Raw genomic sequence first — 14,925 nt, 5'->3', positions numbered from 1 at the left:
ATAATTTACCTTGCTTAGATTTCCAAAAAACATAAACTAGTAAAGTCAAAGAAGAATTGCAGAACCAATTTATTCAATTTCATAAAGCAGATTCAATTTGATAAATTATCTGAATTCTTCTCTAATACAAACATTTCTTCTGTCAACTTGCAAAAGAAGTATTTTCCCTAAGGTTTCTGAGGTCAAATGTCTCTTGTGTGATTCCTCGCATTATTTCAAAACAGAAGTTGTTCAGCCAAAGACTAGAGTGAAACATTGCTACTTCTGTTTTATTTAAGGTTAAGGGGTTTTACATCCACTTCATTTCACAGCCTTTATGAATTGTGCAGTTTTGAACTCAAAAGGTGGCACAGCATCTACAACTTAGCACTGCAGATCTTGCTTACCTGCTGTTACATCTCAGTAAGCACCAAAGATTCAATCCTCCTTTCAAAATTCAATACAAGGTCACTCGAGAACAACTTTCTTATGACTTACAGGTAAAATTAACAAAACCCTCAGAGCTATTTTTATCAAAAGACAACTAAAACTTGAAGAAACTGTGCAGATTTCAAGCTTCTCTGAAAACCAGGCTATTATATATGTAAAGAATTAAATTAACTCCCCAACAAGACAGGAGTTTGAAGAGTTCACCATTGATAATGCTCTTATCTACTTTTCGATGAGCAACTCATGACATCCTTGGAATTTTTGTACAAGGGTCTATCATCCTCTCCTTGCTTTGTTCTGTTTTGCTTATTATTATGAAGGTACCAATAAGGTGGCAACTCTCTCTGAGACAGTGGGATGCACAGGACTGTTTTAAAGGATGTACACAGAAACTAACTTTTAAAAGACCATAAAACCTAGTATTTAATGCATGATCACTTGTATGTGAATGTCTTTCCTGTTCTTCTGAGCTAAGACTTTCAAAGCTTTCTTCTCCTTTTTAAAAAATTTTTTAAAAACAGGTATTAATCACTCAGAACTATGCTACAAGAGCTCATGGTCTTCAATTAAGCTTTCTAATGCAGAAATGAAGGTATATTTTTTGCAGAGAAAATTACGAAAAGTTAATTCCAGCCATAGCTTCCCACTGAAAAGAGTCAGCTATTGCTAACAAGCTATTTTAAAAGGCAAGACCATCTGCATTACTTTCGAGCATTCCAGGGGACTACTATATAATTTAGGATAAGGGTATTTATTCTCTGCAGCTGTGTTGAGAAACCATAACCAAGGCTTTACAAAGTACCATACACTGAGTATATTTTGTAGGTCTGCAGTCTCAACTAAGACGTAATAAAGTAGAAGGAAAAACAAAACAGAAGAGACAGAGATTATGTATCCAATGCCAGCAAAGCGGGAAACAAGTAGGTGCAAAACATGCCTGAGGAAAGAAAATAATTATCACTGCGCGACAGAGGCGTCTGTTTTCTAGTCTGTGAAGTCTGATAAAATGATGGCTTCAGCAGAGTTCACTGGGAATAGCTCAGCATTACTAACATCTAAAACAGACTTTGCCGCAGCTGGAAAAAAAGCACTATAAAATTCTGACTAATTATTTGCGTGATAGGAGGAAAAGAACCAAACTATTAGATTTTTAAGTTAGATGAGGAAGAGGCAGTGTCTTCCAGTTCATACGTAATATGCACAGCATTCTTTGCAAGATGAAGAAAGAGTCCAGAGAGTGGGAATTTCAAAGGTTATTTCCAAACCACGGAGACACTTGCCACTAAGAAAGACCTAGAAATATGAAAATATGCCTGATTTCTCTAAATATACCAAAAGCCTGTAATAAAGTAAGGCTCTTCAAGGATACGTCATGCTTGTGTGTGACTGCTGAATATTTTAAGGAAGCATTTTATTTTTAAAGTTTCAGAAATTAAAGGGCTTGTAATTTTTGTTTTTTTGGTAGGTCAGTTTCCTGACACAAAGTAGTTGAGAAAAACCTCCAAACACCTATGTGGATAAAGCTTTTAATAAGCAGCTTTGATTTGCATTCAGTGTTGTGAGGACCTTGCCACTGCATTAATTAGCTAACTACCCACATATTACCGCATACAAATCACCACCTTGAATACATTGCTGGCTGACATAGCATTTGCTGCAGGGGAATTAACTGAAGGCTTCTGCAGTCTGTGGTTCACCTCTGAGAAACAGCTGATTGCTAACGCAAAAAAAAGCTTAGGAAGCTGCATGCAGTACTGCAAACCTCTTGCTGAACCAAGAGAGAAAAATCAATAGTGAACAGGCAACAGACGCCGTTGCCCTGAGACTCAGAATGGCAAAATCTGGCAGGCAGAGGGGCAGCTGCAGTGGCTGGACACCTGTGGGCTGCAGCTTCTGTTAAGAAGAGAAACCAGAGATACTTTTCCTCACCACTGCTTGTGTTAATACACTTGCTTACTAATACAAAATCAGTGCTTCTTCTGGGTTTTTGTTTTGTTATGAATTTCTCATACATAGCTGGAATGTTGATTTTTAGTTTTCTAAATGCTGGAAAAATTAAGTTACACAAACCCCTGTCTGTATGGGGTGTACTGCCTCATCTTGCAGTCATAAAGGAATGCAAGTCCCAGGAAAAGTGCTATGTTCTAAACAGAAAGTAAAATGGTCACTTGGGATGGATTCTGAGGACAGCAAAACAGGTTATTTTATGAGCTTTCAGCTTTCTTTTTGTTTGTTTGAAATTCTTCTGTAAGAAAAAAAGAATGTCAAGGGAGTAGCTCCCTAGGCAAAATGTGAATATCAGAACATCAGAAAAAAGGGATTACATATTTAAGTGTCTAAGCATGTGATTAAAACCCCCATCTTTTGCCTCTACGATAGCTTTACATAATATCACAGTGATTTTGAGAATTATGAGACTTTACCGCAATTAGTTTATTCAGTTTACAAAGGGATTGCTAACATGTCATCTCTTCATCTTCTGCCCTCTAACTAAATAAATGCATTATCTTTGTGATAGCCCAAACAGTGCTGTTTTGACTTGTAAGATTTGCAGAGCAGTTTGGAAAAGTGAAAAAAAAAAACCCAAAACTCCAACTGAAATGACATGGGCAAAACAATTAGCTACACTGGAACACAAGTCGTTTGCTGAGCTTATAATAAAAACACTAAAACACACTGTCAGAAGGATTATCTGCTTCCATTTGATGAACGTTAGTGGGTACACACAGACACACAGAGCAATCTTGCTGCCAAAAGGGCTCCTATACCATGTCCAAGGGGAAAAACGAGTCCATTTCTCCTACCGCTGTCCAGCTTTCAAGTCCAGACACCAGCATGACTTAGTGTGCACCAATTACAGAGCAGAAAGCAAGCACTGCAGAAGCAGCAATACACTGACAGTAAGGTCACAAACAGCAGGATGTGAGAGCTAGTACCAAATGGGGAGAGAAAGCAGCATCACAGTAATTTTGCTGTGTATTCACGACACGTTTAAACAGTTCTGAACAAAAACCAGGAGTAGCAGATACTCTGACAGGAATTTAATGAAGCTTTACTTCATAAAGGATGATAATTTAGCTTTTTTAAAAAAATATTAGCTTAAGTTATCCAAAGCTGACAAACTAATTTAAGTGTATACTTCTAGAACTAAAAAAACTCAACTCATACTACAACAAATATTAGAGCAAACCATCACATGCTGGACTAAGGAGTGTAAAAATATGTTGTAATGTAACAAAGCAGTGTCGTGCATGTATAAACCATAGAAAAGATGAAACTCCAAAAGCTACTTCCCAGTTTTCTTTTCACTCCATACTGTAAATCTACATGTTACTGAAAGCATGCAACACTAAAGTAACCTTATAAGGTAAGTGGAAATATCACTTATGAAAGCTAGCATACAGGAAGACATAAACTACATAAGAAAAATCACAAAAACAGGCAAGGAAATGACAAAAGTGTTGCCCAGCATTCTGGTACCAAATCATCTGTTTGCACAAAATATTCATTCTAAAGCACATAGCACATATAACTGATACAGAGCAAGTATGGCAACATACGGTGCCAGGCATGCAAGCTATGTAAAGACATGCACGTCCCACCAGCAGATGCTGCCAAACTATAATGGGTGAGTAATGCTTAAACTGTAAACTTGCAAACTTTGAGGAACTTGTAGTCAGATTCGAAACAATGCAGAAGTATTTTCTTCCGACATTATTTACCTCAATCCATTAGCATTAACCTTGGATGAAAAATGTGAACTAAAACAAGGATATGAAAGTTATTTACAGTTCAACAGGACAGAACTGGGAAAATTCTGTTCTCTGTTACGTGGGTTAAGAAAAGAGAAAAAGCATTCAGTGATGCTACTTTACTTTACACCAACATATAAGACAGAAAAATTCACTGAACTCCACTTAGAATCTCTGTTTCCCTCTGTTCTTGTTTTAAAACCAGTTTATCTAGCTCCAGGCTATTCTTCTGGACCAATAACATCAACAGTGTTTAAAGTAACAAGGAGGAAAAAATTCCTAAATAAGCTGGATTTTTTTTTTTAACCTTTGTAGCGCATTTACAGTGAAAAATATGTGTAGAAATCAGGAAGTTACAACTCTGACTTAAAGAATTCTCAGGCTATTATCTATCTCCTTTTGGGGTGGTTAAACAACAGACATTGAATCACTCTCAGAGAAACCGTCTATGTTTTAAAAAACAAACATACATTCTGTTACTCCTTCTCAGGTCTCTAGAGCTACTTACAGTTCCAGAATAAGAATGACATCAGTTTTGTTCTCATAAACATCATGCAGGGTGATCACATTAGGATGTCGAATCTCTTTCAGTATGCCAACTTCGCGCTCGATATCTTCCCGGCTCACTCCACGCCGGCTTGATTTCGTTCTCCGTTTCTTGATGAATTTTGCTGCAAATTGTTGACCGGTGCTTTTCTCACGGCATTTTTTCACTACTGCAAACTGCCCACTGAAAAGAAGAAAAAAAAGAAAGGAGGGAAAGAATGAAGATGAGTGTTCAGTTCAAGGAAGTTTAGAGTTAAGAGCAGCCTCTATTTACTACGCTGGGGGAAAACAGCTGTACCTCTGAATTATCAACTTGGCTAAAGTACATCACTGCTTTTTAGGCAACCTAGAATAATACCTTAAGAGAAATATAGCGGAGGCAGAAAAGGTAAGTTAAGAAACCGCTTTTACATCACACAAACGTACATACATACAGCTTTCAGCATATCCATAAGTAAAAGATAACACCTGTGTAGACCAGTGGATTTTGGACAAATATGTGCTCAGGGATTTCTCCTTCTGTATGAATGCTGAAGGTTTTTTTTTTGTTGTTGTTCTGCAGGATAGACAGACCTTAATTTCTTCCAATCTACATGATCTATCAATATTGACGTTATTCTATCCTCAAGTTTGTTTTTTTTAGAAGTTTTAAAACAACATTGGGTTTCAAGACACTGCTTTGGTTTTTAAAGCACTAACTAAATACAGTAATAAAAAGAATTACAGTTATTGTATCATCTTGCTAAGCAGAATGAGTTTGAAGGTGAAAAAAATACAGAGGCACTGAGGAAGAAAATCCTGTGACTGTGTTATAAACCAGAAGAAAGTCCAGGAAGCTGCTGACTCCAGTGCGTTATCATTGACGTATAAGGCTGTGGCTACCAGACGTACACACCGACTCAGATCAGAAATCTCCAGGAAACTAATGCTGAGTTGAAGAAACAATTTGTATATACTGCAGAGTTTTCCTTTTAAGTTTTTCACATCTCTTGAGGAGGATTCTCTAGCAATTCTGTTCTTGTTTTATTTCACTGTATGAAGAATTCGCAGAAATAGAGAATGATACCAATGCAAAAATTTTCTGATCTTAGCCTATTCTGTTAACTGCATAAGTGGTGTCCTCTGAACTAGACACAGAATAGCGGTCAAATCAAAGCTAAGCCTAATAGGCTTGACTATCTACACAGCAATTTAACATGTAGGCACATGTAATTCTACCCAGTACCTGGAAGAGGGGCTAACCTGTACTACTGGTTAATTAATTACAACTGACGGAGAGATCAATAGGAAGATGCATCACCCACAAAAAGGGCATCACATAATGACAAAGTGCCAAGTGGGAATCACTCAAAGCTACACATCTCATGCATGAACTCAACGCACAATACTACTTTATTACTCGAGAATGAACATGTGCCAAATACACCAACAAAGTAATTAAGTAATTAAGGAATGCATGACAGACAGAAAATAGAAGATGATAACTGATCAGCAACAATGTTATGCAACAAACAAAGATAATAAAATGCTGTAAGGGAAAACCACACTCATGATTTTTGAATTTAGAGGGATGATCAGCTAGGAATACTTTACGCTGTTGGGTTACCGCTGCCACAATTACTATGCTGACCCCACACAGAAACCTGAGTGGCAAATTGTGTTGAACAGGGACATGCAGTTGGGCAGGGCTAAAAGACTGTCACCTTCAGAAGACAGGGCAGAGATGGATCCTCTCCTAAGGACTCCTAGAAAGGGACTCTAGAATAGCCACCATGAGCTGAGACACCTCTGAATGAAGCCACAGGCAGCAAGAGAAGTAAACTTAGAGAAGCAGCCACCAGTCTTTTAAGTTTTGAGGTTTGATTTCAATGTCATGATCGCCATTTAAGTTTCATTCTTCATTATTTCATGAAATTGCATTAAGAACTTGTGTCATGACTTGATATTGCATGAAAAAAAACCCTTGCCTTAAATTCCCACCCACCACTCGCTACTCTGCACAAAGCTGTCAAGGTCACCAGACAGGGCTCAACATGTTATTATTACTAACTGCAGTGGAGAGAGCAGTGCTGTAGGCTGGACCACATCCTACTCCCCATCAGACATAGGCTGGAAGACCTTCTTCAGTTGCCTAGACTTGGTCACCTACTGCTATCTCAGATGCTCTTCAATACCAAAGACATTCATATGGGACTGGCACATAAGGCACAAGACATCTGGAAGATCTGTGTTATCCTAAACTGGCAGCAGAGGGCTAGACAAGGTACATCAGCCCCTCTGCCTGGTTCAGTTCAACTCTACGACATGATCTCCAAGGCCTGAACAGTTCTGCATGGTGGGACAGCCAGCCAGAGCGAAGCATGCACCCAGGCATTCGCACTGCTGCAGAGAGGTGCAAACAGCGTCTTCTGGCCCTTGCCTGACAGAGGCGGAAAGGAGTGATGTTCTCACTCTCTTCCCCACAACACGCCCATGTCCACAGAGATATTCAGCTTTTTTTAAAGAGCAATCGGCTTTTCCAAAAGTTCACGGTCCCAGGGAAACTGCAAAGTCAGGCAGCACACAGACTCTGTGGCATTGCCACAACTCTGAACAGCTATGCAAGTTCACGCACCAGAAGGAAGTACAAAGCCATTGCTTGCCTTTTGGTCACCTGCCTGGCTTCCAGACTGGGAGCCTAAACTGCCTGATAGGGTAAGAAAAATATTTCTGCTTATAATTCATCCATGGGCCTGTTTGGTATGTGGCTAACCACTTTCTTATTGATGCTCACCTTGTAAGTTTGGCAAAAGCTACTGCTTCACTTAAAAACAACACAAAATGCACAATGCAAACCAAAACAAACTGCAACAAAACCCAGAAGACCAAAAAACAACAAAAACCAAAAGACTAAAATCAGCTCTGGAGAGGCTGGGACTGTAAAGTAACTCTGAAGCATGGTGACATACGATACATTTTGATATCCAAGAGGTTTCAATTATAAAAGTTTGCTAGGATTAGGAGTTTCACTGAGAATTGTTGACTTTTGGTAAACTCTGATATTTGAACTTCTCATCTTTAGCCCATAATAGATATTTTCCCTTAGCACTTCTCTGAATTTGAGTCACATTTCTAAATGGAAAACATTCTGCACTTTTAAACATGCACTGGCTGTGGACCTATAAGCTAAAGAAAGATGATTTTTCCACAGTATTATCTGTATTTGAATCACACTATTCCTCAAAGCCACTTGCTACTTCCAATGTCTTGAAGGCTAAGGCTGTTTAATCTGATTTTGCCAATGGGTCAACTATGACATTACAGCACTAGGCTGACTGAAACAAAGGGAACCAGGTAAGACAAGTAGATCTCCTCTCTCCTCCTCTTTCTGAGCTATGTAGCTTAATTTTTTCAGTCTTCTCCTTTTTTCTCCAACTACAACCACCTGTTTGAAAGACGACCTTATCTATCACACCTCAATATGGAAGTGTTATTAGAAGACATTGTTTAAAACCACCTGACTTCATAGATTGGTCCCATCCATGGCTTATTACAATCTCAGGCTCCAGAAATCTTTGACATTGGTCAAGACTGCAAGAAAGTTATCAACTAACAGGTATCTAGAGTATGTGTCAGTTATACACCAAACAACCTTCTTATTGTTGCTGTTGCAGTACTCAGTGCATAACCCCACAATTAGCTGTTTGTTATTAAATGCGGTACAGGCAGATCACACCTAAGCTGCAATCAAAGGGGCTATTCTGTGCCTCAGATCCCTAAGCCACACCATCTTACAACTCTGTTAAACTCCTGTTCTAAAAGCAGTGGAGAGGTGTAAATAAAAGGGTATTTACCAGGCTTTAACCCATAGAACTGCAGTAAAGAGCTCTTGGAGGTCAGCTCTGTATGGGCTAACACATTGATATCCAGTAATATTCTCCCACAGATCCTACAGTTTCAGATCCCAAACTCATTCATGCAGCATCCTCAAAGCCAGAAAAGCCCCTTAGGTTTTTAAGTTCTCTTATTTTTGTAGGTTTGATTTAAAGTGAGTGGGGTCAAAATAATTATTGCCATTTTAGAAGACACTGAAAAAAAAAGGTAAATCATAAACTCAGACTTAATAAAGTATCTGACATTAGTTTTTTTCCACATGGCAGAATCATATTAAACAGCAGGATGACAGCTTGATGTGAGAACAAATACTTCTGCTAATAATAGTAATTCATTTTGTGATCTTGTAATTCTTACTCAACTAGCAGATAATTACTATCCTAAATACATGCTTTTTGGGACAATTGACATGATATCACATCCAGTGATTTTTCAGACTTGCTTCAGAAAAAATGCTTATCCCATTACCTAATCATTACATTTCTCTATCTTTTTTTTAAATCATAAGATGACACATGCTGCTTTTTACAATACATGGATATATATGTATATGTAAAAATTATGCAGAGAGGTGATGGAATCACCAATGAAGCTCCTATACTCCACTTTTTATCAGTCCTGGCTTAGGATCCCAAAACTCACTGGCAGAGACTGACATTTTAGAACCAAAGGGCAAAACACAAAAAGTCCTTTCATTTTCTTCCAGAAGGATGATCACAGTGATTAGGGGTGGCAGATACCCTGTATTCCTCTCAGCTCCCAGTGCTCTGCACCAGCTAGCTCCTTCTGTTTGAAATGAAACTCTTACCCAAAGAACCCTCCAAAAGCTGCACACACACATGCTCAAGTGGGGCAGATGCACTCCCCTGCCCCAAAAGCAACAGGGACTTCTAGGCCAATGGACCACTGTGGTCATGCATGTACCCCTTGGTCAACAGACAGGGCCCTGGATCAATTAAATGCCTTGGCTGAGAGAAGTTTCTGGACCACCACCATAAATTACCGCTGCTCAGATTGAACTAGGGTATAAATGGAGCACACCAGAGGCCACCATTGAGTTGGTCTTCCTCACAGCAGTGGGTCTGCAGTCAAGACTCTTCTCCTTAGACTGGCCATCTAAGGCATGTTGCCTGAGGACTAAGACACCTTGCCTTATTGGTAAGCAATTACCTGGGTACCTTTGTGTGATGGACACGGTGTGCACCTTGTTACATCTTAAAGAGCTGGTTTTGCAACTTCTGCCAGGGAGGGAGAGATAAGTGCTGTGGAGGCAGGATGGTATCTTTTCCTTGAGGCCTACTTACTATTTACAAAACAAAGGCACCAATCTTTGAGATAAAGACATTAAGGGTATCTCTTCCTTGAGGCCTACCTCATTAATTGGGTTTGCATAAAAGCAGGGTCATGGAGCGATCACTGACCTGGTGGCAGTGGAAACCACAAATCACCAGTTACCCTTAGAGGACCAATCAACTCACTTCTGGGATCAATGACCAATTTCTGGAACAATCTCCTTAAGTAGCGTGAGGAGTGAGCAGAGGGAGGAAATGAGCTGCCCTCTCCTACCAAATGAACTAAAGTTTAAAAAAAACTTCTCACTTGGGACACGAGGTGTGCGGCATTGTGTGAAGTTTCATTGCATCAGCCACCTTGAGAAGTGCAGAGATCGTTGCTGGATCGACTGACCTTTGGAGTGGTGAAATCTTACCTCTCTTTTCTGATAGCTTAATCTATCTCTCTCTCTTTCTAACTTTATTTTGGGAACATAAGGGTAATATTGTTGTGAGTTTTGTTGTTGATGTCTTGTTAAGTTTTATGATATAGTTACAAACTTTAGCCAAGCCACTATTCACTGTAATTCTGCCGAGTTTTAAGTAAATTCATGATTTAATTGAAATTCTCAAGTAATTGTCATTACTCTCGGTTCCAGCACCAAGTATTTAAAAGTTAACTCTGCCCTCACTCCACTGAGTGGGACAGTATACCTTGAGAGTCCCCACTTTGTAGGAGTGGGAAGATGTGACTTGGAATCGTCACTCTAGAGTTTTCAGATCTGATGACTTGAGTTTGAATCGGCTGTGTAGCAACCAAACTCAAAACCAGCATCCGAACCTGCATTTTACAATGTTGTCAGAGTGCTGAATAGTTTTTGATAAACCCAACAGTTCTGGTTAGAATGAAGCCTGTTTGGAGCTTATTGCCTGTTTAAACTGACTTTCGGGGTCCCTCTATGTCATTTAAATTGGAATAGTTGGCTGAATGTAAAAAATTAAGAAATTATGGAGTCAAAGCTGTAATCCTTCCTTCCCTGTATACAACGGGTGAAAGAAAGATGGTCTGATCCAAGTGTGGTCACAACTACTTGTGCTGTCCTTTGTGTTTGTTTAGAACAGGCACGGGACCTGTATTAATACCATGAGCAACTGGAACAGGGTAATTCTAACAGACAAGCAGACATAGACCAGGTAAAGGTAGAAATGCAAAGAGGGAGAGGGCAGACATGTTGGAACAAAGGACTGAGATCGTGCTGGTGCATACAAAATCCATCTGTGCATGTGCACATGGTCGTAAGGGCAGGGACATAATTTAATATAGTTCCCCACGGGCGTGTAAAGTAATGGGATGATGCAGGTGGCACAGACAGGGGTAGCAGGATCCAGCAGCCCAGCTGCGAGCTCCACGCTGGGTGGCAATCCCCGTCCTGGGTACCTGAACCCTTGCATGGCTGGTCAGACTGGACCAGCAGCCCGGAGCCAGGTAACCTGTGGTGTGAAGCTTTAGGGGTACCCCAAGTGCTGCTGCACGGATGGCGCCCCCTGCTCCTGGGGAACACAGAGGAAGCATGTTTTCCATTATTCCCCTAAGGGAGGTAGGCAAACCCCAGTCTGCCTTTACCTGGGAAGGGTCACAATACACTTTCAACCAGCTCGCACAATGGTACAGACACTTTCCCCCTATTGCCCACAACACGCTAGTTCCACTCCTTAACACTATGAAAACAACCTGGGGCGTTCACATATATCAATATATGGACGACGTCTTGGTGGGCAGAGACAATAAAGAACAGGTTGGGCAGGTAGCTGAGATTATCTGGAACCTATTGACAAAAAATGAATTAGATATTCCATCTTGCGAATGCCAAGGTCCTGGGCAGGAAGCTAAATTCCTAAGGGCTTGGAGGATAGTGGGATCTATTGCAGCACCAAATGATGCCCTATCTGCTGTTGAGAAGGAGCAGACAACACATAGCAAAGCAGAGTTGCAACACCTATTGGGCACATTGGGGTACTGGAGAAAACACACACACAGAAAAGGATCAGCCTCCACTAAAAATACATGTGGGACAACCTGTTATGGCAAAGCCGCCCTCTGTCAGCTTTGTGCCTGACAAAACCCAGAGGCTTATATGCCTAGGAAGCTCTGGACCGGAGTGGGAAAACTCACCACATTAGTGTCCAGTAGATAATCTAAGACTTCTGACCTAAAGGCCTGTTTCAAAGCCCAAGGCAAGTTTTGTGTTTTGTAACAGAATAATAGAGAAATGGATCACCCTTCAACACTCCTCCTAGCAGTGGTGACAGCAGCAAACACAGACATGCTGAAGTACGACAAAAGCCCTGATACTGCAGCGAAGGCTGGAAATATTAATTGCCAAATCCAGAGATGACATGGTTTTCTGAAGAAGTCATAGGTAGCTATTGTAACTGTCCAGATAAAGAAACTCTCAGACAACCACTGAAACAAGTTTAAGGTCATTAATGTGCACAGTGATGGTAATGAACTGGGTTCTGACATAATGGAACTTACAGATACAGAACTAACCTTGTACAGCCATAAATAGAATTGTGTAAAATTATACTACCTCTGTTTTTGTCAGTACTGCTCTGACTCAAATATCTTCTCTTCTGAAAGTGACAACCTATCAAACTGGACAAGGAATCTTTGCCTTCAAATGTATCCATGCTGAGGAGCTATTTAATGTGTTGCAAGAGATAATGCAGAATAATAAATGTGGTAGAAGAACCAGTAGTAGCCAGATGCAATTACATGATTATGCAACGTCTTGGACATGTCAATAGAAAAGAGATGCATCCACATCTCAACTGTATCAATGCCACTGCAGGACCAAATTAACAAGATGAAGACAGAAGCAAAGGTTTCAGAAGCAATTGTTACCACACTGGGGACAAACTAGTTGGGGAAAGTTTTTATGTGTTTCTTTTTTTCTTGTCTAGAGGGCCAACCAGCCTTCTACAACCACAGCATGATGCTTCCCATAGGCATTGGTGATTGTTGTTATAATTCTATTGTTGATTAACTATTGATTGATATTGTATTATTGATGACTGATAGTATGTGTAATAGCTGGAAGATAAGTGAGAAATGATGATTTGCAGTGGGCAGTAAGACTCACTGAAACTGTGCTCCCTTCTAACTTTGAAGGCAAGACATGACTACATCACCACTCCAGAGATATCAGCTCAATAGTGTCTGTGGTCATGAGGTGGATGTGTAGCAGAAGCACTGCCCCCCTCCTCTATTGTCACCCCCTGCTCCTGCCATGCCCTGAAAGCAACAGGAACTTCTAGGCTGATGGATCACAGGTCAATGGACAGAGCCATGGACCACCGAAATGCCTGGGTTGAGAGAAGTTTCTGGACCACTACCGTAAATTACCACAGCTCAGATTGAACTAGGCCACCAGATTGAATGGAGCCCACCAGAGGCCCCCATTCAGTTGGTCTTCCTCAAAGCAGTGGGTCTGCAGTCAAAGATTCTCCTCCTTAGACTGGCCACCTAAGGAACATCCCTTGAGGACTGAAGCACCTTGATGAACTCATAAGTGATCTTCTGGGCACCCTTGAGAGACCTCACTTTGTAAGAGTGAAAAGATGCACATTTGGAATAATCACTCCAGGGTTTTGGGAATCTGATTCCTAAAGTTTGAATCACTGCGTAATAACCGAACTCCTAAGTGGTATCTGAACCTGTCTTTTACCATGTGTTGGAGTGCTAAATAATTCTGGATAAACCCTGTTTCTAGCTAGTTCTCTGCTAAACAGTTCTGGTTAGAATAAAATCTGTTGAGAATTTATCACCTGTCTAAATTGACTTTTGGGGTGCCTCTCTAACATCAAGTAACCTGCAGAGACCAATTTTCTAGTATTTATTGCCACAACAGAGCAAGAACAGGGAAATTCTCCATGCCATCTTTCGAGGACTATATTCAAAAGAAAGTTTAATGGGAGCAGGGATAGGAACAGGGAAAACAGCATGCCGACATCAGAGTAATAAGATGTCTTGGTATGTCTCTGACACTTAGGCACTTTTTTTTTCTGTTTTAAAAAATTCTCAACTCTGAAAATTTATTAAGGTACACAACTGCTTTTACTATTTTTGTTTGACTGCTTTCCTTTTTAAAATTACACTAATCCAAGAGGGGAAAAAAAAGAAAAAAAGAAAAAAACACACAACAAAACCTTACATAGTACTATTAGATTAGCCAGTGAAACAAACTGCAATTGAGCCACAGAGCCATTTGTCTCCCCTCCAAAAAGCAGACTGTGGACACCTCTGTCTTTCCATAAGAGATCTGCAGTGGGGAAGGCCAACTGAGCAGGTGATTTCCACCCCCAGCACTATCTCATGTGCAGTTAGCTCCATCAGTCACCATCATCACCCACATACCGCTGCCTGTCATCAAGGGGTATCTGAGCCTCTTCTGCTAATAAAGTTAACCCTCACAAAATCTCCTGGTGAAGCAGCAGTACCTAAGTGACTTCTCCACAAACTGTGAAGGGTTATAGCTACCTTAAATTCTTCTTCACCTTCCAAATCACGCGGAACTTCATTTGCCGTTCAGTTGCAATGCCAAATTGGAGGCAACCTCTTTCCCCTCCTTCCTCTCTCCCTGTTTATAGTCTTGCAAAAGACAGTAATTTCATGAGGCACTTGAGATCTTCTCTTGCATGTATAATGCTTACAGTACCACAGCTGGGAGTCACTACCACACACCATTACACTTACATTGAGGAGATAAGCTATTACCAGCATTAGCAGGGTGGGGTAAGCCATGGTTAATAGAGCACTCCATGCAGATGTGACTGGGCAGCACTAGTGTTTCATGTGTACCATGCTCAAAATATAAACCATTCCATGGAAGAGCAGCTGTAGCGCTAGCTACCAGCATTACACCTGCAAAGAAAAATCTCCATCTATCTTGACAGATAAAGAAACTGGGATACTCCAAGAAAAGGTATCTTGCCAGGCAGATTTTTTTCTAAGCATGCTTGCACATCTTTTCCCTGCACAGGGCACATTTCCC

At 40.4% G+C, this 14,925-nt stretch overlaps 1 protein-coding gene across 1 annotated transcript in view; it reads right to left on the bottom strand.

The window, feature by feature from the left end:
• The window catches only part of DAPK1 (death associated protein kinase 1), a 91,279-nt gene that overhangs the window by 42,950 nt on the left and 33,404 nt on the right, over positions 1-14,925 (bottom strand). Inside the window, exon 3 of the mRNA XM_082075288.1 lies at positions 4,690-4,911. Coding sequence (XP_081931414.1) covers positions 4,690-4,911 — 222 coding nt within the window. The remainder of the gene's footprint in view (positions 1-4,689; positions 4,912-14,925) is intronic.

Source organism: Streptopelia decaocto (genome assembly GCF_964273445.1).
Source record: "Streptopelia decaocto genome assembly, chromosome: Z".
Lineage (NCBI taxonomy): Eukaryota > Metazoa > Chordata > Aves > Columbiformes > Columbidae > Streptopelia > Streptopelia decaocto.
The sequence above is the reverse complement of the archived record's forward strand: the minus strand, read 5'-3'. Positions and strand labels throughout refer to the sequence as shown.